The 26258-nt window shown below is 35.5% G+C and overlaps 1 protein-coding gene across 5 annotated transcripts in view; it reads right to left on the reverse strand.

The window, feature by feature from the left end:
* DTWD2 (DTW domain containing 2) overlaps positions 1–26258 on the reverse strand; it is a 259363-nt gene that overhangs the window by 127334 nt on the left and 105771 nt on the right. Inside the window, exons 6-8 of one of the 5 annotated variants that reach the window (XR_008993369.1) lie at positions 21258–21465; positions 19652–19715; positions 17432–18196 (exon numbers count right to left, since the gene is read on the reverse strand). The exons of 1 other annotated variant lie outside the window; for it this stretch is intronic. Coding sequence is in view for 3 of the 4 variants with exons in the window: in XM_057490756.1 (XP_057346739.1) it covers positions 21295–21465 (171 nt within the window). In the remaining variant the exon portion in view is untranslated. Of the gene's footprint in view, positions 1–17414; positions 21466–26258 lie in introns of those variants that run through there. 3 more of the 5 variants (XM_057490754.1, XM_057490756.1, XM_057490753.1) reach the window with 3 other exon arrangements.

Genomic DNA, 26258 nt, shown 5'->3' on the forward strand with positions numbered 1-26258 from the left:
TTGCTTGCTTGCTTGTTCCATTTCCTTCTGGCTCCTTTCCCATGATAAATCTGGCTATTACCCCATCAGCATCAGCACTGTTCAGCATCTATTTCCCCCACCTATCTGTAACAGAGTGAGGGAAGTCAACATGTCTTTCATCTTTCCAACTGAGCCCCAGGGTCAACCAGAGTATTTGTAATACACCTGTTGATGACTGAATACACACATACACAGGATTTTACAGAACTGAGTTAATTTTCCATACACCTTTGAATCACTTACATTTTACATTGTGAGCAGTTTCCCAAGTCATAACGATTTCTTCCTATAAACTACTTCTTATTAGTTGCATAATATTCCATGACATAACTATTCTATGATTTTTTCATTTCTCAATTTGGATTTTTTTCCCTTTTCTCTGCATAAATAATGTATCAATAAACATCTTTGCACAAAATCATCTCTGATTATTCCCCTAGAATGATTTTCTAGAAGTGGAATTATATTGGACTTGACTCAGTATGAAACTTTTAAGGTCTTAATACAGACTGCCAAACTTTTTCACAGAACAATTGCAATTCCGTCTCACAGCACACAAGAGTGCCCTTCTCCCTGAACCCTCACCAGTACAGAGTATTGGGCTTTTTGCACTTATCTTTTCAAAATTGAAATTTGAAAAACAACGTATTTCTTTTGAATATATTAAGGCCTTCAGTAAGGATTGATTTGATCTGGGAGATAATATGTATTAAATCTTACTCAGTTAAAGTTTCCAAGCTGACCTACATCACCTATTTCCAAGTGGGTGGCTTAAATTGGTCTTTGGAACAAGTGAAGTGTAAATAAATACATTCTCTGAATTCTGGATGAGCACCTCATGCTGCTCCCAGAAGAGACAGTTGAAGACTATCCCATGTGCAATAGAAACACATAAGAAAGGATCTGGGGAGGACATGGAAGGCTTTTTAGAGGAGAAAAAGATCAGAAGGAGTTTTGAACAAACATTCTTTAACAGTTAGACAATGGAAGGAAGTACACATACTATCTGTACTTTAGTGGCCCCTGATGAACCTTGGGTCCTGGCATCCAGGCCCTTGAATAGTCCTTTACCACACTGACACTGAGCTTGGACACATGACCTGCTTTGGCCAAAGGAATATCAGCAAATGTGACACCATGGAGCCTTTATAAGCACCTATCTCTTAGGACTTACAGGCAATTATGTGAAAAATCCCAGAAGAAGAATCACAAAGAGAGACAGGGTCAATCATCCCAACTATTCCAACTGAGGCACCAGACACATGAGTCGGGCCGTATTAGAGCCTCTAACCACAGTCAAGCTGCCGGCCAACTGCAGCCACATGAGTGAGCTCAAGGGAGACCAACAGAAAAACTCTGCAAACAAATCAGTGTTGCTTTCATCCATAAATCTAGGGACTTTGTTACACAGCAACTGACAATTGATCTAATACATTCTAGGCATAAGAAATAGCATTCACTCAACCCTGCTGAGCATTTAGAGCACACAGCCTCAAGGAGAGACTCGTGTGTTAATAAAAACTACATAGAGTGACGAGGACTGTAATTTGATAGGTGGTGGCACAAGGGAAGGAGCTCTCTACTTGGGTTATTAGAAATTTCACAGGGAAGAAGTACATGAACTGGCCTTGAAAAATGACCAGGCAGGCAAAGAAAAATGTTCTAATAGAGGAAATAATGATGGTGCCCAGAAGAGAAAACAGGATGTTCAAAACCCGGAACACAAATTTATCCAGTATGAGTACAGGAAGATGTTCAGAGAGAAGCAAAAGGTGGAGTTCTTCAGACTCAAAAAGAATTCTTAGTATCTCCATTTTATAGATATTCTGACTGGGAAAGTCCAAATAGAAGAGAGTCTGTGCTCTGAAGCCTACACTATCCTGACTTTCCAGAATGTTCAATTTACTTGGTTGAAAATGCATCATGGTTTATAAATGTCAGGTTTCAGTTTGACCTTAGGTGATAAGGTATCAAGCTGGGGAGAAAGATAGAGCCAGACTGGTTCATATCCCACTTTTCAAAGCTCATTCAGCAAGAAGTTCATTCCAGTGAATTCCTTACTCCATGTCAAACATCTAACTTACCATATCATTTGGCTAGATTTTAGAAATTTTCCTTAAAATTATTACAGAAATCTATACTACTTAACCCAACAAACAAATTTTAGACAATTTGGAGATTGGATATGGAGATCCAAATGACATCTGACAAATAACATGAAACCAGCATGATTAGACTTTGAGAGTATTAATTGTTTATACTAATTAAAGGATTAGGTCCTAAGTTGTTGTTTTAAACAAGCCACTAAATTTTTTGATGTGAAGAAACAGAGTAAAATGAAACAGCACAAGCTAATCTTTAGCTGGCAAGAGTAATTAATTGCATCTCTAAATGCCATTTCCACATAAAGGCAGGATTCTACATTAGTAAGAATGTACAAATTAAAAGAATAAAGTGAAGACAAAATCAAATTTTAATTTATAAATATCTATACTGGTGTTGGCTATCCAGAATTTGTTGTATATGTAAAAAAGAGAGTTATAACTTGTCATTTGGCCTTAGGAAATGTGCTAGCCAGCAAGCTCCAGACACATACTATGAACACTGGCCCCAGAACAGATGGGGCCCTCCTTAACCTCATCCATTGTTGATATTTACAGAGAAGTCTCCCTCTCACTCCAGATAAGGTATGACAGACCGTGCAACAAAATTAGTGAGGTTAATAGAATAAGAGTCAACAGTTAGTCGATTGCAGAAGAAAAGCTTTGGTGAAAGGAGCCAGACCCCTTTTCCTCGGGATAATCAAATGCCTGACTCAATGTAGACTCATAAAATCGACTTGCTTTTTTCTTGGTATAATTGACCAATGCCTGGGCATTACATAAACTTTAGGTGTCCTCAAGATACGACTTAATACTATACTACTAAACCCAGATATCTAATTACCTTTGCTCCACATGAAAAGATAACCCAGTGAAATGGATGGATGTCTTTCCCACCAAGACAAGCCCTTGCTTTGAATGTATTAAGGAGCCCTGTGTCAGCCCTACTGCAAAGCACCTCCTATCCGCCATGCCAGTGAGATAAACCTTCAGAAATAAACAGTAAAGATGAAGTCATAACTACAAAATACATTATGCATGTAACTATTACTTTGAATTCTGTTTTGATTTTTTCAAAATTATCTCTAGTATGGTATCTTATCACTTTAGATCTGATTTTAAATCATACAATATTACACGTAGGTGGGAAATTGAAACTTTTCTAGCCTAATAAATCATTCAAAAGAGAAACCTCATTCCTGTATCTCTGGAGATTGGACATAAATGTGCATAATGAAAGAGAAAAAAGGAGATAATTAAAGTAAAAATAAACTCTCAAAGTGGCATATTGCATTTTTGAATAGTTCTCATTATAAGAAAAATCTCACATAAATTGAGCCTAAATATGATTCTTGAAATTTTCACTCAATGACACCTTCTGGAAATGCTTGCGATTATCTAGTACATTTGCTTCTGTGTGTATACAAAGCTATATAACTCAACTTGTTATGCTTTGCTCTTATAAAATTTTTGGTATTTCTGATTTAAGGAAGTCTCAGTTCAACTTGTATCTTTATATACAAATATTTTTGGAAAATTTAACTATGTATCTATAAAATGAGAAGTCTTTAAAAAAGTGTTACCCAATACCTCCATCAGATATTTCTAGTACATCTTCAGATATATGCATATTTATTAATTACATACATGTGTTTCTTTACTATCATTTGGTTAAGACATATATCAATTTGAATTTTTAGTAAGATCATTTAGAAAAATAAAGAATTCTATACCACCCATTAAACATAGCTGATTATGCACACACGTTTATCACTACCCTCTTCCCAACCCCCAAAAAATGATAGTAAAAGCTTTAGAGATGACAAAACTGAAATCTTGTAAGTAACGGGGGGTGGGGGTAAGGGGTTGAAAGAAGTAGAGTGTCTAGAGAGATCAACTCACAACTCAAGATTTCCAAAAGGACATAGAAACTAGAAGCACCATGTAAAAGGCTTGGTTGGAACATGAGGACGGTTGGAAGACCCTATCTTCACTCTTTGTAGCTAACACTTCATCCAACTTATACATTCTGGCAGGAACAGTAAGTTTACTTTCCAGAAGATTTCATATGGCAAATGAGTCAGTTGTACTGAGAAGGATGAAGTTAAATTCTACATAAAGAAAGATGAGACCACCAGCTCCCTTCCTTCACTCAGCTACCAGATATGAGAAGTCAAGTTTATTCCATCCATGTATGAGACAGGGATTTCCTTTTCTCAGAGGCAAGGGATACCAAAAGAATAGCTAGACTATTAGGCTAATCCAGAACAAAAAACCTGCTTATGGCATTGTTACCCTATCATTAAGAACCAAAAGATAGTCCTCAGCTTTACACACAGAAACATTATTAATCATTATAGCCTATCATTCCTCAATAGGAACAAAGAGCCAAGGGCCACCAGAAATTTGAGGAGGTCTCTAGACATGACAGACAGAGATTGAAACTAACAGAGGAAAAAAGGAATTCAGAAGAAATAGAGCACAGGTCTAAAACATAAAAAGAGAAGCAAACAAGAAAAGAAAACTACAATTAGAGCTCTAAGAGAAGATATTATATACATGAAATAAGAATAATGTGTAAATGAATGAACGTAGCTATGTTCCAATAAAAATGTAGCTGTGGATACTGAAATTTGGATTTTATACAATTTTGACATGTTACTAAATATTATTCTTCTTTTGATTTTTTTCAACCATTTAAAATGTAAAAACCTTCCTTAATTCAGAGCCTTACAAAAACAAGTAGGAGGCCTGATTTGCCCCTCAAGCAGTAGTGGGCTGACCCCTGCTATATAGAACATTCTACAACCACTGAATGAGTAGTAACTGCAAGAGGACTGCATGGGGAGACAAAACTCCACAAACCAGAAAAGATCTGCAGATTGACATAAACCAACCATAAAAGTCCTATTACCAACAAAGCAAGCTGAGCAAAATTGGTGCTTCCTCTCTCCCACACATTCTATTAAAGAGAATGATTTATGACTTCCTCTGGTTCCCTACGGTCTTACCACATTCTTTCAGAACTTTCTCTGATGATTATATTAATCTGACTTACACAAATAAAAATTCCAGGTGGGAAAGGTGAAGCACACAGAGTGATTTCCTCAAAGTCTTCTTTGCTTCTAACATGGAGACTCCCTTCAAGAATCAGGCTTTCAGAGGGATTTTAAATGATCTTAACTACATGAATTTTTAGGTTATCTAAGTCAAGGTTTTGTGCATCCAATAACATGCTTAAATTTATAATTTCTCTACATCACTAGCTATCATCACACTGAACCAGAATCTTAGCATGTAAATAGCATTCATACTTCTTGTCACTCATTTGGTAACACTTATATTGTGTGACCAAAAAGGACACAAAATAAGAGTATATCATCACACTAGGAAGGTTGTTTAGAGAAATTGGTCTCTATAACTGAATGTGAATTCATAACTGTGTGATTTCTATGCCAGTTTACAGGGTTTCAGAAGCATTCTTTTGACCAGAACATTAGGTAATTATTTTCTCGGGTTTCAGACTTCCTTTGATGATCTGGCACCTGTAAAACTTTCAGTCTCACATTTTTTTCCTTTCAAGCACCCACAAATACAGATAATACAGATTGGCAACTATTTCAATTAAAGATTAGCTTCTAAACATCCTAATTAAGTTTCCCACACACACATTTAGTATAAAAATACACAGACTAGACTGACATACATTGTTCATCATTAATGTGTTGCCATCATTTTAGACTGTTTTGTGACTAACTAAACAGGCTTATCAGTATATTTTTATATCTTCAAGTTACAAATGGGGATGTTTTGCAGGAATATGATCATTTAAGACTATTTCATAAATAAAATTTGCATATTAAGAGCTCAAACTGCATATCTTCAATTTCATCATGAAATTGAAAAGGCAATTGATTGCAAAAATGTAATGTAACTTGATAGTTTGTTAGAAGTTCAAAATAAAAAGGAATCGGGTACTTCTGTGCAGTGTTTGCAGACTTCAGTTGACTCTTATTAAATAACTTTATGGCCTTGGAAATGAACTGTCTACCATCTGTTAGCAACCTGTTCCATTTGCCTCTTAGATGCCACTTCATACTCAAGTAAAGTTTTCCCAAAGTAATGAAACTGATTTGCCCTATCTTTTGAGGGGTTCTTACTGATTTGATCAATTACTCTACCTTAAAATTCCTTGAAAGACTCAAACCAACAAACAAGCAAATGTCATCAGCAGCCAGGAGAGCAAAAGGCGAGAAAGTAGACAAGAGCAGGAGGCCATGGCATTTCAACTCTACTCAGTTGCCTCTCACAGATGCCCTGAGCGCACACACACACACACACACACACACACACACACACACACACACACACAACCACACACACACAACCACACATGAATGCACACATGTATGCATTCTCTCTTCCCCTCTCCCCCTCTGGCCCCCAAACCTTTCTCTCCCTTACTGCTCCACACCCACCCTACTCTTGATGCTTTCCAGAAAAGCTAGCCACTTCAAAACTTCTACATTCATCTTTCAAATTAGAATACTTCTTCAGATACTCAGCTCTAACATATGCTTTTAACACCTTGTATCAACTTAGGAGTAAAAATAAAAATAAAGCATCAAGATTTCACTTAAAAATTCTTCAGTTATAGGAAAACAAAAGAAAGATAACTTTTGCTTTAGTCTCTGGCATGCATCTCCTACTTCCCATCCCACCCCAGATATAAACATTCTAGGAAAGTGTAAAGAGCAATGGATGGTGAGCAGCTTCTGAATCTGGAATCAGTTAGACCCAGCACTTCGTAGAGCTCCACTAACCTGCTGTTTCTCCCTGTTGTCCCTTAGGATACAACTTTTAGAGTTTTTAAAAGAACTTTTAATGAACTTTTAAAGAGTTTGTTAGTTACTACACATTCCTTGGTGTCTGTTCAAGACAGACACTATTCCTTCAAAGCAATCATTCCTACAAAATGAAGTTGTCCTCAAGAACTCTAGTTGGAAACAAAATTGTGTGTTTCAACTGCAAACAGAAGCAGCAGGATATGTCTTCACTAACCCTGCCTCAGCCCCAAGAAACAAAGATCTTGAGCCAAGCAACTCATTTCATATTGACATACTGAAATGTTTGTTTTCCACCAAAACTTTATACTGATACTTCTTGCAAACTTCCATATCTACAGTAATAACCGAAATTAATATTAGAAACAATATTCTCATGATTGCTAATCTGTTCCATTTTCATACCGTTAGACAGACATAGTGACAGCAATATATCAGTAGCTATCCCTACAATAAACAATCTAAAGATACTGTTGGGAGCATAAAAACATCTTTTGCAGTATTTTCTTTGACCATAAGGAGTTATGTCTAAAGTACTCAGTTGGATTCTTAAGCATAAATTGCAGCTCAAAAGGTGACAGGAGCCAAGCAGGTAACAAAATGACTATGGTGGGCTGGGGAGAAGTGGGAGCTGAACAATGTCTAGCTAAGGGGGTGCTGTGAAGGAATATAGGCTCAATGAGGCCAAATCTTCCAATTTTTTGAAAGAAATGAGAAATCTAGATTTTTAAGCAAGAGTCTCAGTGTGAAATGCTAGCAACTGCTTTTCTTTCCTCAAACAATGTACAGTTTAGGGCACTCGTCTATCATATCTACCTATGTAAAAGAACTTGTTCATCATAGCCTCTCCAGCTCTACCGTCAAGAAGCAATTCTCCTTAAAAAGTCTGTGACAAAATCAAGCTAAGAGGTACCACAGAATGATGTCCCGTTGACCACCTTCCTTAGACTAATGACTGGGTCCTTGGCAAGAGGTTTTCTCCTTTAGATTTTCTCCAGGGGATGTTATTACAGGCCTGGGCTTGCTGTCTGGTTGTCTACTCTTGCAAGGCCTTTAAATGGGCCTAATTGAGAGTTTAGGAGAAGGTGAAGTCTAAGCTTTAGATGAGAAGGATAAAAGGAGAGTCTCTGAAGTTTGAATATGGTTAAGCCCAGCTCTCTAAAGTTCAAGGTAAAATGGGAGTTTACGCAGGACAGAAATCTAGTCACAAATGCATTTATTAGCAACTCCCCTTGGTCAGAACTCTCAGTGATCAGTGACAAAATGGGATCCAGGGACAAAAAGTGAGATTGGATTCATGGACTGACACTGGGAAGTTAAGTTATTTTTGTTACAAAAAAGAAGACCGATCAAAGTAGAGAATGGTGCAACATTACACCTAGCAGCTACATCTTCGAGATCAGCCAAGGTCAGTTAGTAGTCCTGCTAATGTTCCTGTATATTCCTACTGTTTCAGGTGAGTGTAAAGGTGACTTGTTATAACATTGGTCAAAAAATAGTAAGATTATCTTGAAAGATATTTTGACCTGTTAAAGCTTATACAGATGAAGTTATTATGTTAAGGAAGAACTAAGAAGAAAAACTAGCTAGTTACACGTGCAGTGGTAAGTTGGCTAATTACCTACGAGATCCATGAAAGTTACCAACATGAAAATGCTGAAAAGGCAGACAGTTCATTAAAACAGATTGGATCATTGAGTCACCAAATTTAGATGAAAGAACTGTGAAATAAAATTAACATGAAAAATGTTCAGCAATTATTTTGTCATAGACTTTGAGCAAAAAATAAAGACCTGATTTTTTTTTTGGCCAAAAAAATTGAGTGTTACAGAAAATATTAATCAGTAATTAAACAAATCAGAAGAAATCCTCAATACTCTGAAGCTCTAAGAGCCTGATCACAAGTAATGTAAATGTTGATTTATTTTTATCATCAGAATCCTTCATGAACAGTTCTTGCTACATGGGTAATTAGGCTTGATTTGGTGGACTGTTTGGGTTTTCCTTTTAATTCAAAAGAAACTAATTTCTTAACTTATTTTCACAGTAAAACAAGACTGATTTCCACTTTCTTCTTATTCTGAGCTAAAATTTTTGACTAATATATCAACAATCAAGAGAGAATTTTCTTACCTTTAAGAATATGAAAAAAAATTTTTTTGATCTGCCTGCTGCATACAAGTCCAGAAAGATTCCTAAAATACTGTGGCATATATGTACAACCTCTTTACCTGATTATTCTGATGGGGTCAGAGCTCCTTGAGGTATATAGACAGGTGTATTTTTTTTAAGAAATCACTTTAACCATTTTATAAAAAATTTCTAGCATGAATATTTCATAAAGGAAACTGTGTGACCCTGGGAGGGGCTTATATTCTCAAGAATGATGGCTGTCAATGCAGCATTTTAAGGCCTTGTACTCTTTTCTTTCTCCACTGGATTACCCCTTCTCGCCTGGATGCCCCTCTTCTCTCCTGCCACCTCCACTTTGAGGTAAACCATTAGCTGATTCACCTTCAGCAGTCAGCTGAAGAGAGCCACAATACAAAGTCAAGAGGGAGTAAGTGGGAAGTGAAAGGTAAAGCCACAAGTATTAAAACCCGGAAACGATAAAGTCATCCTTTCCTTCAAAAGGCAGCATGCACATTTTCACACTCACATATTGCAGTGACCAAGGTTTCACTTAGCTCTTCCTGACTTTTGAGCAAGTCAGACAGTTTGAGAACAGAATACCTGATATTATGATACAGATTTTCTCATTCATTTCCTACTTAGAAGGAGTGGGAAGATCCACCAATGTCATTACATTTGAGATGCTGCCACAGAATTTCTACCAGAATTCTTTAATCTGACAATCACTTGCCTGTCCTATAATAAAATCAGTCTGTTACTCTGTGAAAAAAGAGAACTTTTCTGGATTATTTTTTCAAATATATGGGCAAATAAGTTGAAAGAGGAGAAGTTGCTGCAACAACTATTACCTTGTAAAATACTGCAATTTTGCATGACTAATTGGTGGGAGCCCAGCAATGCATAATAAGAATTTTATTTGTGGATTAAGACACTCAGATTTCACAATTCCATCACTGGATGAGAAGAGATTACAGATCTATGAGCCACTTCCTACCTGACTTCATTTACTTACTCTATGGAGTCCTAAGATAAGAAATTAAAAGCAGTTCTGTCAGATATATGATGCCCATTAATGAACAATTACTTTAGGATTCTTCAAACACCACTCTATTTTCTTTTCCATTTTATAACAACATGTTTGAGGTCTCTTTAGTCCATAAATTAATTTCAGAAATGGCTATCTACATGTCTCTTCATGGATTTCTTTTGGCTATGCTTGCTTATTCATAAATACCCAAAGAATTAAAGAAGATCTCACCAGTAACCTTGAAAAATATATCCCTCCTTTGGTACAGGGTACATATGGTATTGTACTTAGAACTGGAAGTATTTTTTTAGCCTCTACATTTGGGGAAACTGTGTTCACATCAAATAAAGCTGGTACGGCTCCAGATAATAAGCACTCAAGCTCTTCTGGTTCTATTTTAAAAGATTGTTTTGACAGCTCTAATTGTGGCATACAGAAATGCCAGTCAGATAGCTGAACTTGTGGTTCAAAGACTATATACTACAGGGTGGGATTTATTAAATAATAAATATGGGCATTAAAAATATCATACATTTTACATTGAATATTTGGTTCCAGCATGACTTCCTCACTGAAAGCACTGGTCAGTCCAGTCCCTTACTACTATCTTACCTGAATTATGCAGGAGGCAAGGCATTTTCCTGCAGACATCAGCAAGTTAACTGGAACAACCTCTCAGCAGGAAGGGCCTGTCAACATATATTACAATCCTTTTTCTGAATTACATTCTGATGATAATAAAGTGAAGCAGGTTAAGAAAAGGAAATTAATTTTCTTTTTAAGAAACATCTAATGAAGCTTTTATTCACTTCTGACAGGGATTCACCACATGTTGAAAGCAACATCCTGGGCTCAAGAGAAAAAATCAGATTCCATTCCCCATTCAAAAGGGAAGTAGATGTGACATGGTTTCTAAAGTGATAAATTAAGGAATTAATGACTAGACCACAAGGGTTAAGACAAATGTTTTAATCAAACAAGTATATACAAAATATAACTTGTTGTATCCTTCCTTATAATGATCCAGACAGGATTAAAGGATTTACTAAAGACTAGTGATGCCTACTACTGTGATTAAAAGTATTCTTTTTCTAATAGGCATTTACAACTACATAAAGAGAATTAACTGGACAGTCAGGTTATACAAGTGGGCTTTTTTTCTTTGAAGAACAAGATTATATATGGACAACATTTATGTGAAAATGTCCTATCAAATTTTCCTATGTAAAATCCAAAATATTGGAAAGTCCAAATAGCTAGACTTTTTTTTTACACACATCCTTGTATTTAAAACAGTGCCTGACACCCACTACATTTTAAACATATATTTGTTGAATGAATAATAAATAAGATGGATTAGAAAATGAACAAAGTCAAGGTCTGTATGGTATATCTTTTTACATCCTTTTAGCCTTGTTTTTATATTTAAAGTATTCTTATAAAATGTGAGAAGTTGGATCTTGCTTCCATAGTGATCACTAATCATCAGGGAAATGCTAATCAAAACCACAATGAGATATGACCTCACACGTGTTAGGATGGCTATCATGAAAAAGACAAGAGTTAACAAGTGTTGTCAGGAATATTGAGATAAGGAAACCCTTATAAACTGTGGGTGGGAATGTAAATGGTACAGCCATTATGGAAAACGGCAGAACCTCAAAAAGTTAAAAATTAAACTACTATATGATCCAGCAAGCCCACTCCTGAATATATATAAAGGAATTGAAATTGGATTCTCAAAAGATTTACCTGTATCCCCATGTTACTGCAGCGTTATTCACAAGAACTAAGGAAACAACCTCAATGTCCTTCAGTGGATGGATGGATAAAGAACATGTGATACAATTTTATTTATCCATACAAAAGAAGGAAATCCTGCCATTTGTACCAGCATGGATGAATCTGGAGGGCATCGTGCTAAGTAAAATAAGCCAGACAGGCAGGGAATGGAAAGGGGCTGGAGGCTGGATAAACAGCCAGTGGCCATTGAGCTAATCAGTCATACCTATGTAATGAGGCCTCCATAAAAATGCCAAAGGGTAGGGTTTGTGAACACATGCAGATTTGGAGAAAATGGTGCGCTCAAAGGGAGCCTGGATGCTCAAGCCCCTTCCCAGACACCTCGTCCTGTGCATCTCTTCTACTTGGCTGTTCCTAAGTTATATCCTTTTATAATAAACTGGTAATTTAGTAAGTAAAATGCTTCTCAGAATTCTATGAGCCATTCTAGCAAATTAATAAGGCCTAAGGAGAGGGGCCATTGGAACTTCCAATCTACAGCGAGTTGATTAGAAGCACAGGTAACAACCTGGACTAGAGAATGGTCTGTGAAGTAGGGAAAGGAGGACGGAGGGGAATGGGAAGGGAGTCTTGTAGGACTAAGCCCCTATGGGGTATGAGAGGAAAAGCAGCCTCCTCTTGAGAAGACTGCAGGGAAAACAGTGTGCTAAGGGGATGGCTTACTACACTTTCGGTGAAGGAAACAGGCAGAGAAGAGGAGAGTTTACTGATAATTAAGTTGACTATCTAATTTATCATATAAATGAGGACACTTTTATCTATTGGATGGGATACTGGAAAATAGGATACAGTTCCCCTATATGAGAACTGACACTATCTTGGGGTAGTTTCAGAATTGAGTTACATTTGTGGGACATCAGGTCAGTATCCAGGGAAAACAGAGTCCACTGCTCGGTGGTGTTGAAGGCACACAAACACAGTGGACAAATCCTTCCAATGTATTTTTTAAAATTCATGGCCAGTCATCAATAGCCTATGTGTTATAGTTTACGTATTACTGTATCACTTCACTATTTTTCCAGTATTTTCCTCTCATATCCTTCATATGTCAAAGCCTAGAGGTAGGGTAGTTTTCCTCTTTGACAGCCACTGTCACTTCCCATCCAACTCTCTTGCTCTCTCCTCCTTTTTCATTAAAATCCTCTAGCCCCTTTGAAAGTACTATCAGACCTTATTAGCCCTTCCCTTCCTAGTTGACATTATCTATTAACCTCCAGTCACTACCCCTCACTCATTCATGAATTCAGCACCTACATCCCACCACTACTCTTACCATTCTTGGGGACTTCCACACAAAGTTATCCACCCAATTCCACAGTCTCCTGATTCTTTACCTAGCTGTAAACATCTAGTCCTCTACAAATCCTCAGTCACTCACTGTTAAGCAGTAATAACTCTACACTGTTAACCAGTAATAACTCTACACCTTTAAAATCTCAATTTCAAACTTCCTGTTCTCTGACCCTCACCTCCCAGCTTACTTATTCTAGAATACCCATTCCAATAACTCTCTGAACTCACCTCCCAACAATGACCATACTAGTTTTTCACTATCTGTGGTCCAGGTGTCCTTCTCCCCTCCTTACCCAAGCTAGAGATTCTATGGTCTAGCATTATAACACATTACCGCCAACTGCCCTACCCTCTCTCCTTCTCTGTGCTCATCTAACAGCTCTCCAATCTAACTGTCTGCTTACGTGAGGACTAGGCACCACTGGAGGTGTAGCACGCACTCACACACACACTAGGACTGTGCACCACTGCAGAATGTAGCACGTGAGCACATGCACACAACTGTGCACCACTGCAGAATGTAGCACTCAACTCACACGCACACTAGGACTGTGCACCACTGCTGAATGTAGTGCACATGCACACACAAAGACTGTGTACCACTACAGAAGAATGTAGCACACACTTACATGCACACTAGGACTGTGCACCACTGGAGAGTGTAGTGCACATGCACACGCACACTGGGACTGTGCACCACTGCTGAATATAGCATGCACACACACACACACGCACACACAAATCACAAATCACAAAACCAGATCTAGTTCAAATCTATGCTTTATGAAAGGACATACCACAATGCCAAACAACATTGCTCCCTCCCCTCAGTAAACCCTCTCTAATAATTATTTCATGTCTTCTCTCCATACACACATATCAATATACCCTTTCATACTTAATTGATAACTCTGCCACTTTCTTCACAGAAAAAAAAAATGTGATCAGATAATTATTATCACATATTTTTTCTTCAGGCAAGTCTACCAATCTACCCAGATAGCTATTGTTAATATAACATATCTCTATAAAAACAATTCCTCTCCTTCGATCCTCTAAACTATTATTTCTCTGAAAAATTCCTGAGGAACTACTCCTATGCTATTTCCTTCTCATCATTTAGCCTAAAACTGAAATGTCTTCTCCTCCAGCAAGGCCTTTCCCAACTACTGTGACTAAAATTTCATCATACTCTTCTACAGGACCCTCTTCTGTCACAGTTATCAACACCTGCAATTATTTTTATTATGGTCTGTCAAACCACCAGGACTTCAGCTTCCTGACACAGGGATTCTCTCTTCCACATAACTGTTTTCTCTAGTACCTAAAAATACTACTAAGTGCCTGACACAGAGTAAAAGCTAAATAAAAATATGTACTAAATAAATAGTTTATTGGACTAGTTAGTAAGAACACTAAATAAACCAAGACCTATCCAGTAACAGACATAAAAAACAAAACTTAGAAGACACTTTCACTATATACCAAAACCTGGTATTTTTAAGGATACACAAGCCTGTTTCACTACTAACATTATCATGTCCATTATCCAAAATAATGGTAGATGCACAGAGAGATATATTACCCAACACACTCCCCTTCTTGATGCTAAATACTAGGAATAATTCATATATTTCAAATTAAATAGTTATGACACTTCAATAATAATGTTATGGAGAATTACCATGAAAATAAAATACAGCAATTGTACTTTGAAAACAACTCAAATAACCTTTGTTATCAAAAAATAGTAAAGCATTATCCAAAATATTAAGTCATTAGTAATTTAATTATTTCTTTTAATGGAAAATTAAGTTTAGCATATTAAGAATTTACTGAATATGACATTATAAATCACAAATGTTCAGTTTAAGTAAAAACTATTTCTATACCCCATCAGCAAAGACATTAATAAACTGTAAGCTAAAATGAGGACCAATACTATTTAAAGTTATGAAATGAATTAGAACAAACAAAAAGTCAAAAAATAACAGCATGACCCATTTTTCCTACTTTAATTTACTGATGAATAAAGACTTTATAAAGGAATAGTTCATTTTTAATGTACTTAACCTTAAAGATATTCATTATTTCTACTAATCTATATTCACTAAATGGATATTTCCCTTTTATAGAATATAAAAGGACTGTATATGTCATGATGCAAGTATCTACCATTGATCGCACAGAGAATTTGAATTTGCAAGAGTTTTGAGAGTCACTAAAAAAGTAAACATTAAAATATGATGTTGAAACACTGGTTTCCTTTTTATAATTGTAGATATTCCAGGAAAGGGAAACTTACATTTTAGACCCAAAATGAAGGTTTTTTGTTTACATTTTAAAATGTTTTTTTCACTGATTCTATTAAGAACTTTAGAAACAGAACTATTTAATAAGGCCAAAATAATACACAATTCCATTTATAAAATCTGATTACTATATTGTAACTTACTGCCTTTTTCATATCTAGTGTTTTCCAGAAAATTACATATAAACAAAAAATGTAATAAAAGATGTTTCACCTTGTAAATAACATATTTGAAGACAGAAATAGGTAAATGCTATTCATATGTGAAATCAATGAGGAGTGCATCTTTGATGAAAATAATCCTGAGGCAGATGTACTTTTAAAAATGTTTTGAAAGTGCCTCAAAAAATTAAAACTAGAACTGCCATATGATCTATCAATTCTACTTCTGGGTATTTATCCATAGAAAATGAAAACAATAATTCAAAAAAGTATATGCAACCTTATGTTCACTGCAGCACTGTTTACAATAGCCAAGATAAGGGAACAAATTAAGTGTCCATGTGTGGATGAATGGATAAGGAAGATGTGGTACGTGTGTGTGTATAAGACACACACACATATACACACACAATGAAATATTACTGAGCCACAAAAAAGAATGAATTCTTGCCATTTGCAAAAATGTGGATAGGATCATTTGATGGAAAGGGCTCTAACACCATGATCATGTTTTTTAAAGTCAATTTAGGGCAATAAATGTAAATGTGATGAAGAAAATGAAAAAGTTATATAGAAGTGCTCTTCTACATAATTCACTAACAATGGTGGTAGTGTAGGGCCTTCTCCTAAAATCTTGGGGAAAGCCCTGTAGAAAAAGTGAAGGTTCCTATTGCCAGGATTCTCACCTGGCGGTGGTCCACTTGCTCACTATACAGGTGTGGGTGAAACATTGTTAGACTCTACATAAAGAGCTCCACCCAGTGCTCTGGGCGACATGGCTGCAGAAGAGCAGAGGCTGGAGTGGTGGCAGCTCCGAGGACAGAGACTGAGATGGCTGCAGGGGGCAGAGAGGCCCAGAGGCAGAGACCAGGACCGGCTTGCTACATGCAGACTCGTTCTGAGGCGGATGAGATTCTAGTGATTGACCTGCCACTGTGGGAATAAAATTGGGTAAAAACCCTTTCACCCCAAGAACATTTCACTGTCATTTTTTTTTTGGTCTTATTGAATCCATAGTGAACTTGTCCAGGGCTGAAACCCATTAGCAGGACAAAGCCTAACACTGTAATGGTCATGGCTAAGGAAAGTTGCGTTTGGAGCCTAAAAGTGGAGGAACATAATTTATCCTAATATACCTCTCACGTTTCACATAAGAGATCTTGTAATCCAAGCTACACAACGTGGCCAAGCACTGTGACTTGTTACATGCTGCAGTTCCTAACCCTTTACACTTAAGTGCGCAAGAAACTCTCAAAATAATGTCATTAATTACACAGTGATTTTCAACCCAACACAAATGGGCCAACTACACAAACACTCACCTTGTGTATAAGGGAACACTATCCCGAGTTACATGGTTGAAATAATAATTCAAAAAACAATCTACCCCACATCAAATTGTAGTTAGAGTATACATGTAAGGCCTACCATCAACTACAAATCCACAAAACCTTGAACTAGTCTAGACAAATCAAGCAAATATAAAGCATTTGGATTTAAAAGCCAACTAACACAGTAAGTAATAATTTTCAAAAGCCAGATTAAATTTTCAATTAAAAACCTCACATAATACTACAATCTCTGAGAATTTTTAATAAATAAAAAATATTAATAGTTTTTAAAACTGCTTACTGAGAATAAGTTACTACCGAAGCACTGTATAAGAGAAGATCTTGTTTAGTGGTCATTAATTCAAATAAGCAAAATAAGAGGTCAGTAAAATAATTTGGAGAACTGCAGATACTTTAAAAAATGTGCATTTCCAAAAACACTAAATTTTAAGCTTTCATAAGTGTTCAAAAAATACCCTAAAATGTTGTACTTAAAAAATAAAAGTAGTGATTATTCTAAAAAATCAACACAAATTAAACTACAATTTTAAGATTTAAATGGTATCTTATGTAGGAACTTTTCTTAAAAAATAATAATAATTATGGATAAAGGAAATTTAATAAATTTAATTCTAACATAAAAACAATTGCTGCAAGATTATTTTACCCCATTTGTTAAGAAACCATTATACATTATTATATACTATTTCTTTTTTTATACCTCAATAATCATTTGATTTTAGGTGTTTTAGATTATAAATGAACTAACTTGTTTTTAAATCCAAAAAAAGCAACAATAGAAGATGAAATCTAACTTCCATTTAATATTTTTAAATATTTTCTAAATAGTTTCCCCAAACATTCATTAGCATTGCAATTATGACCAGTGTTAAAGCTTTTAATAAGGGTCTAATCCAAGTGAACAGTAAACAAATAAATAGTATGAAAATGGTCAAAAATAACCATTAGTGTATGCTTATGTATCATAAATACACATTAAGTACATGTATACATATATATACATACATATATAAATATGTATATATTAAAGCTTACTTTTAAATCATATGTTTAGTTTTTCCTTACAACTTCAGACTGGCTGCAGGAAACTCCAGACATAATAAAGAGGCAAAACAAAGTCCCCTCTTCTTGTCAAAATGTGTACATAACTGCAGGAGATTAAAATTAGATATAAATAAATATTGTATACATGTCTCTCATTCTATACAAATCTCAGTGAGTATCTTCCCAGGGGGTATAGAGGAAATTTATTCTTTCAAATTAAAAGTTTTTATCCACTAAAAAAGATTTAAATAGCCCTAGTTACAGAAATATGTTCTCAAAATTACAATTGTATTATATTCTACTTCAGTTATTTCCATATGAAAATGTCATTATAACAAGTTTATCACAGTTAATAAACCTGTTCAGTGAATACTGAAAAATCTAAACTTATTCAGAGTGCTTAACAATGAAAATGTATGTTACTTCAAAATTACATGCACCTCTTTAAAAATCAGGGCTGCTACACAAAGCAATCTATAGATAGATTCAGTCCAATCCCTATCAAAACTCCAAAGGCATTTTTCACAGAAATACAAAAAAAAGCCTAATATTCTCATGGAACCACAAGAGACTGTGAATAGCCAAAGAATTCTTGAGAAAGAACAAAACTGGAGGCATCATGTGCCCTGGTTTCAAACTATATTACAAAGCTATAGCAATTAAAACAGTACAGTGCTGGCATAAAAACAGACACACAGATCAATGGAACAGAACAGAGAGCCCAGAAATAAACCCACACATATATCCTCCATTAATTTATGAAAAGAAGCCAAGATATGCAATGGGGAAATAACAGTCACTTCAATAAATGGTGCTGGGAAAACTGGACAGCCACATGTAAAGAATGACTCTGGATCACTACCTTACACTATACATAAAAATTAACTCAAAATGGATTAAAGACTTGAACGTTAGGACCCAAAGCTATAAAATTCCCAGATGAAAATATAGGCAATAATTTTCTTGACAACAGTCTTGGCAATGATGCTTTGGATCTGACACCAAAAGCAAAAATAAACAAGTGGGACTACTTCAAACCAAAAAGCTTCTGCACAGCAAAGAAAATCATAAATAAAATGAAAAGACAACCTACCAAGCTGGAGATAACATTTGTGAATCATGTATCTGATAGGAGGTTAATATCTAAAATACATAAAGTATTCATATAATTCTATAGCAGAGAAAAAAATGCAAACAATTCAATAAAAAATGGCAGAGGATCTTGAATAAACATTTTCTAAACATACAGACAGCCAGCAAATATACATGAGAAGATGCTCCACATCACTAATCAGCAGGTAAATGCAAATCAAAACCACAATGAGATATCATCTCACTCCTGTTAGAATGGCTATTATTAAAAAGACAAGAAATCACAAGTGTTGGTGAGGAAATGGAGAAAAGGGAATCCTTATGCACTGTTGGTGGGAATGTAGATTGTTGCACCCACTATGGGAAATAGCATAAAGGTTCCTCAAAAAATTAAAAACAGAACTACCATGTGATCCAGCAATTCCACTTTTGGGTATTTATCCAAAAATAAAAATAAAAACACTAACCGAAAAAATGCACCCGCATGTTCATTGCAGCATTATTTGCAGTAGCCAAGACATGGAAGCAAACCTGAGTGTCCATCAGTGGATGAATGGATAAAGAAAATGTGTTAAACAGGGTAATATACTCAGCCATAAAAAGAATAAAACCTGACATTTGTGACAACATATTTGGACCTTGAGGGCACTGTGCTAAGTGAAATAGGCTAGATAGACAAATACTATATGATATCATTTATATGTAGAATCTTAAGAAAAAACATGCTCACAGACACAGAGAACAGATTGGTGGCTGCCAGAGGCAGGGACTGCCGGGGAGCAAACGGTGAAGAAGTCAAAAGATACAAACTTCCAATTATAAAATAAGTTAAGTCATGTGGATGTAAGGTATAGCATGGTAACTATAGTTAATAATACTGTATTGCATATTTGAAAGTTGCTAAGAAAGGGTATCTTAAAAGTTCTCATCATGAGAAAAAGTTTTGTTGTCACCATGATAACTAGACTTATTGTGATAATTTTGCAGTGTTGACAAATGTCAAATCATGATCTTCTTTGCCTTAAACTAACATAATGTTATATGTCAATTATACCTTAATAAAAAAATTAGGGCAATGTAAAGAACACTCAAATTACATTAGCTGAGTTCAAGTTGAGTCCCCAAAGAATATTTAGTTTCCTTATTGTTATACAGGCATATCACATTTTATTGTGCTTCACTTTTTTGGGTTTCAAAGACACTGTGTTTTTTACAAATTGAAGGCTTGTGGCAACCCTACATCAAACAAGTCTATCAGTGCCTTTTTCCAACAGCATTTAGCATTTATTCACTTTGTGTCTCTATGTTATGTTTTGGTAATTTCTGCAACATTTAAAATTTTTTCAATTATATTTGTTATAGTGATCCATGATCAGTTTTATGACTTACTGAAAGCTCAGATGATGGTTAGCATTGTTTGGAAATCAACTTTTAATTAAGGTATGTCAATTTTTTTAGACAAAATGCTGTTGCACACTTGATAAAGTACAGTGTAAACAAAATTTTTAAATGCACTAGGGAACCAAAAAGTTTATTTGACTCACTTTAATGCTATATTCACTTTATTGCCATGGTCTGAAAACAAACTCACAGTATCTCTGAGGTATGCCTATACTATTGTATGAAATTGATTAACTTCAATCTAAGCTACTTGATAATCATTATTTCCTTTTGATGTTTATTTCAAACTATAAAGTTTATGTACAAGACTATAAATCGATTGAAGTATCCTTTATTACAGGTCCATACCTAATTATTTATAAACATTAATGGAAACACTACTGTCCCAATCGGGCACAACAATTTTCTTCTTTGTATAAACTAGCAACTTCCTATCCAACTCAACAACTAATGACATTTCAAATTATGGATTTGAAAGAATGCATTACAGGCACATTTTTAAAAACAAATACAGTATAAAATCTTGCTTTTTACTAGGTCAGTGAAATTGTTTTTGTTTGCTCCTATGGCTTTTTGGTTTACCTCCTTCTTCTGGGCAAGTTTAGTATGTAACTCTCATTCTTTTAAAAGAGATAGTCAAAACCCACAGACTTAAATTGTAAGAAAACTTACTGAAGACACCATAATTAGCACCATAAGAACAACTGTACTAAATTTTAACACTGTTCATTAACAGTTCCATTTTCCTGAGTTTGCGTTTGTTCTTTGGCATGGGCTTAGGATATAATCCATTTTTCAGAAGGTGTTCCTTGCTGAGGCGAATTTGAGCACCATGCTGAAGCTGGAAAGAGCATAAAGCTTGAAGAGGGCGAAACAAAATCTGTTAAGATAAAAAACAATACTAAGAAACTGTGACAATTCATGATACTCTAACCAGATTTTTTTCTTCAGAGCTGGGTTATTGTTTCTTTTTTACTATTATTAGCTTGTAACTATGAAAAACAACAGGCTAATTGTTCTATGATTTCTAAATAAATAAAATTTCTTTAAATTAATACCTTACATACCATGAAGAAATTCCAGTAAAAAGATACAAACACTGATTTTCCATATAGTGATAAAGTCTGAATTTAGTTTACTACATTAATACAATCAAACACCACAAAAACTTGTTGCCACTATAATAATTTAATATGTAACAAGCTGACTAAAAGGGACCTTTAAATATGTTAGTTACTCCGATTTCAATCACAGACTGGTGCAAACTATCTATTAGCTGAAAATAACTAGATGATGGCAGCAATGGGGAAGTGGTTTACTAATTTTCTCACACTAGCCATGGATCACTTACTAGTTAGATATCCAGGTTTTGGTGCATTTGAAATATTTAACCTATATACAGACCGTCTGACTTGAAACACCTACAGGAACAGCCATACAACTTAAACATGTGACCTGGATGTACCCACAAGATAACAGAGAAGGGTGGAGATTATAAAACAACTGGAGCATATGTCCTAAAGTGATTTCAATTCAAATATTGAAAAATAAAAATAAAAATAAAATCACTATGCCAGTGTTTTAAACATATTTTGAGTCAGATTCTTTGTTTGGGTCTAAGATCCCAATCTAAATCTTTTAAACAATAGCAAAAACTTGATTGAGCAAATTGTTAAAAAAATAAATAAATAACAACAAATAAAAAGCATGACAATGTCTATGTGAAAACTTATTCCCCTATATATATGATATAAGTGGTAGCAGAGGTTTTAATAGCTTTAATTTACAATGAACTCACAAATTGCAGTCACAGGAAGTTATTTCTCCATATCCATTCTTTTCTCCCGTATTAAAAAAAAAGATCCAAAATTTTATTCAAGGTGGCAATGTGTCTGGCTATTAATATTACTTAGCTAATGACACAGTCTAGCCCAATGAGATGTAAGTGGAAATCCTTGGGTGGAGTTTTCAGAGATCCTCTTTAAAATGGGACAGATTTAGCAGGCATAGGCTTTTGCCCTTTCTTCCTGCCTGGAATATGACTGATAGACATGGGATAACCAGCTTGTGACTACAGGACAATAAACATGAAGATTAAAGTCAAATACATACACTGATGGACCAAAGAAGAAATCGGGTTCCTGATGCTTCCCCATCCCTATTCTGCTCCCCTCAATATCTCTTAATCATAAGAGAAAAAGAAACCCCTATATGGTTCAACCACTGCAGTAAGGGCTCTATTACAGGCAACCAAATGTAATTCCTAAATGATATACACAAATAAGAAAACGACAAACATTTTGGAAAAGCTCTGAATGACATTAGGACAGAAATGTTCTCATAACTTCTTTTAATGTCTTCATTTCTTCAAACAAGAGAGGAAATGTGCAAATGACTATACATTACTTTACAGAGTCAATATAGTGGACTGATTGGACTCAGAAAGATCATATGTAGGAAATATATCTGGAACTCTATACAGACTGAGACAGTGGAACATTCTGTGTGCTATTTTCAGGCATTTATTAGATCCTTCATAGCTAGAATACAAATATTCCTATGGTTAAGGGCCTCCAACATTTATCTCCCAAAGATAAGATCCTATCAATTTTCTGAGGTAATTAGGAGAATGAGCTTAGGAGATAGACAGATGTGAATTAGATCCCCACTCCAAATCCATGCTCCTAACAGGACTACTCACAAATACACCAGTCCTCCTTTTCTTGGTCCATGATTACACTGCATTTTCTAGCCCCTCTTGAAGTTAGGCATAGCCATGTAACTTGCTTTGGTTAATGAAATGTGAGCATGAATAAGTGAGTCACTTCTAGGCAGAAGTTTCAAAGTGGTGCATGATTCACTACATCCCCATTTCTTCCTTAATGAAAGCAGAATATGGTGTCTCCATCAGCCTGGGTACATAACTGAAATAAGCAGAGGTCACCCCAGCAATCCTCCTACACAGGTAGAGTGAGCAAGGCATAAACTTTTATTGGGTTATGTCACTCTGATTTTGGGGTTTTAAGTTACTGCAGCCTAATTCAGCCTCTTAACTGATGCTATCGTTCATAGCTATGTGTTCCAAGATAACTAATATGACCTCTCTGCTTCATTTTCTTCATCTGTAAAATGAGGAAAATAATGTCTGACTTACAAGGTTGTTATTTTTATGGTACACTGAGATGATGTAGTAAAGTGTTTAGCACACAACTTGATAATAAATGATGTTTCTATATAAATTAATAGCATCATATCTGAGGCAATGTGAAGGTATATGAGAGTCAGACTAGTTCAGAGGAACAAGAAAATCTGCTTACAAAATAAGTTCGTTTCTAAGAGTATATTTGTTGGAAAATCAGTGTTTTGTAAATCTTCAGGCTGTGGCACAAAGCTTTGTCACATCTAACTACAGAAGTTCATAAGGTAAAACTTCATACGTAGAGAAGGGTCTATAATAAAAAAGATCCCAAGTTCTTTTTTCCCAAGATTTCCAAAGCATGAAAACCCCTGGTACATACTACAGTAGCCAAATGAAAATCAGCAACTTCTGGCTCAAAATTTTTGTGGATCTATATAGGCAAGTCAGAGAGGCAAGGAATGGCAAAGGGATTAATTCTTCTTGAGTGCTTGGAGTCAGGCACTTAACTCACATTATCCATTTAATTCTCAACAATACTACAAGGGGACTTTTTTTCATATATTATAGATAAGCAAACAAACAAAAAGGGATTACATGCATTGGCCCCTGGCAAAAAAGTGATAATGGTTAAGTGATGAAATTTCAATTCCAACCTGCTTCGAAGATCAAATCATGCTACTTCCAAGTGTTTGAAAAACTGCTCAAGAATAAAGGATAAGGATCAATCAACACATGAAGGACTTTTCTGCATCAAGTTCTTTATTTTGAGAAGCCTTACTGGTGAAGAATAAAGCCAGCCAAAAGATTAGTACACGCCACATCATCTTAAGGTTTTATCAGGATGCCCCTAATGAAAGGATATTGACAAAAAAATGTATGTGATAGCTTTCCGCCCTAGGAAACAGAAAACACCTATGTTCCGAGCAGACAGTAATTATGTTTCTCAAAGGAATGTACTAATTTTTTTTTTCTTGGTGCTTGATTTTAACAGGATGAACTCGGTTCCTGCACTTAGAACACTGATTTTTGGTCGGCTATAATAATTAGCAACATGAGATGTTTCATTATATATTTCTTCTGCTTATGCTCCTATAGGCTGATTCTCAAACATCCTTTTTCTACTTCTGGCCACTAGAGTAGAACTGCTCCTGTTGACCAACACAAAAAGAATGAGAATTCCAGGACCTAATACTTTGGGATTTTATATTCAATTTGACACATAGACAAAAATTTAAAAACCTGGTGAGATGATGGGTCCTGTCACCATTCTGTGTCTTAAATCTTGCTACATGTTTGTTAGATACTATACTCAGAAAATAATATTGTGAATACCAGAATAATACATCTTATAAAACTGGGAAAATGGGAGCAATAGTCAGTAGTAGTGGTACAAACCCCATCCTGAACGTGAGCCCTAAAATACCACAACTACCCTTACTAAACCACCACACCACTACCATTGAAGGCTTCTGTTTGGGACTGCAATGATGATCCAGTTCCAGAGGTGGGAATAAGAGACAGAAGTCCATAGGTAATTACAGGGCCTTGCTAGGGTTTATCTGGACCTGATAGGTTGGGTGGAGCTCTCTTCTGCTACAGCCTGGTCAAGATAGAGATGGGAAGACTGCTTGTAAGAAATAAACAGGTTTCTTAACTTTACTTCTCCTTTTGACTGATTTCAGTTTTAGAGGCATTTTGTCCTGGGATTTTCCCCCTAGAGTTACAGTAACCAAAGAAAGATTTGAACTTTTATAGGTCTTAGGTCTGATGTTGTCTGATCCTAGAGTTTTACATCAACAAAAAGGAAAATACAGAGACTGTACTGAAAAGTCTGCGAACACTCCCTGGTTGTTTGGGATAAGGATCTATAGGGTCTCCCATGAATTTTTTTCTCCAGGGAGAACAGACAAAGAGAAATTGCCTAGGCCCAAAACAAAGTCTACTAACTGGATACATACACAAAAAGTCTGCTCATGAAACCTACTTCTTTCCAAAGAAAAGTCTCCAACTCACATTTTCCATAGCTTAGGGTTGGGTAGAAGAGCTTGCCTCTGGTATTTTTTAAGTCTCCTTGCTCTGGAGGTGTTTGTTCTTTTTCCTGGTAACTAATCCAGTTACTATGACCTTGGGTGGTATGTATTGAAATGTCCTTCATGGTTAAGGCACACTCATAATAGTAACTGTTGTGTTTAATGAGAGAGAAAGAAGAAAGGCTGGAAAGAGTACCATATGTGTGTGTGTGTGTGTAAATTACAAAATTCCATTTAGTTATGCTCATTATCCTATGACTTCCTTCTTGAACTGTATATAAATTTTTCAGTGATTAAAAAAACAGAGCAATTTAAGTTTTATTTTGCTATTTTTTTCTTTACCATAAATGCAGTTTCTTTCACGTTCCAAAAGACTGAGATGTTAATAAGCTCAGTGAAACATTATTCTTTACTGATGCTTAATTATATACAAAACAACAGGACTTGATGGAAATTAAAACGATGATTGCAGGTTATAAACTCTTCATATTCTGAAGGCATTTT

The sequence above is a fragment of the Manis pentadactyla genome, chromosome 13 (assembly GCF_030020395.1).
Source record: "Manis pentadactyla isolate mManPen7 chromosome 13, mManPen7.hap1, whole genome shotgun sequence".
Taxonomy (NCBI): Eukaryota; Metazoa; Chordata; class Mammalia; order Pholidota; family Manidae; genus Manis; species Manis pentadactyla.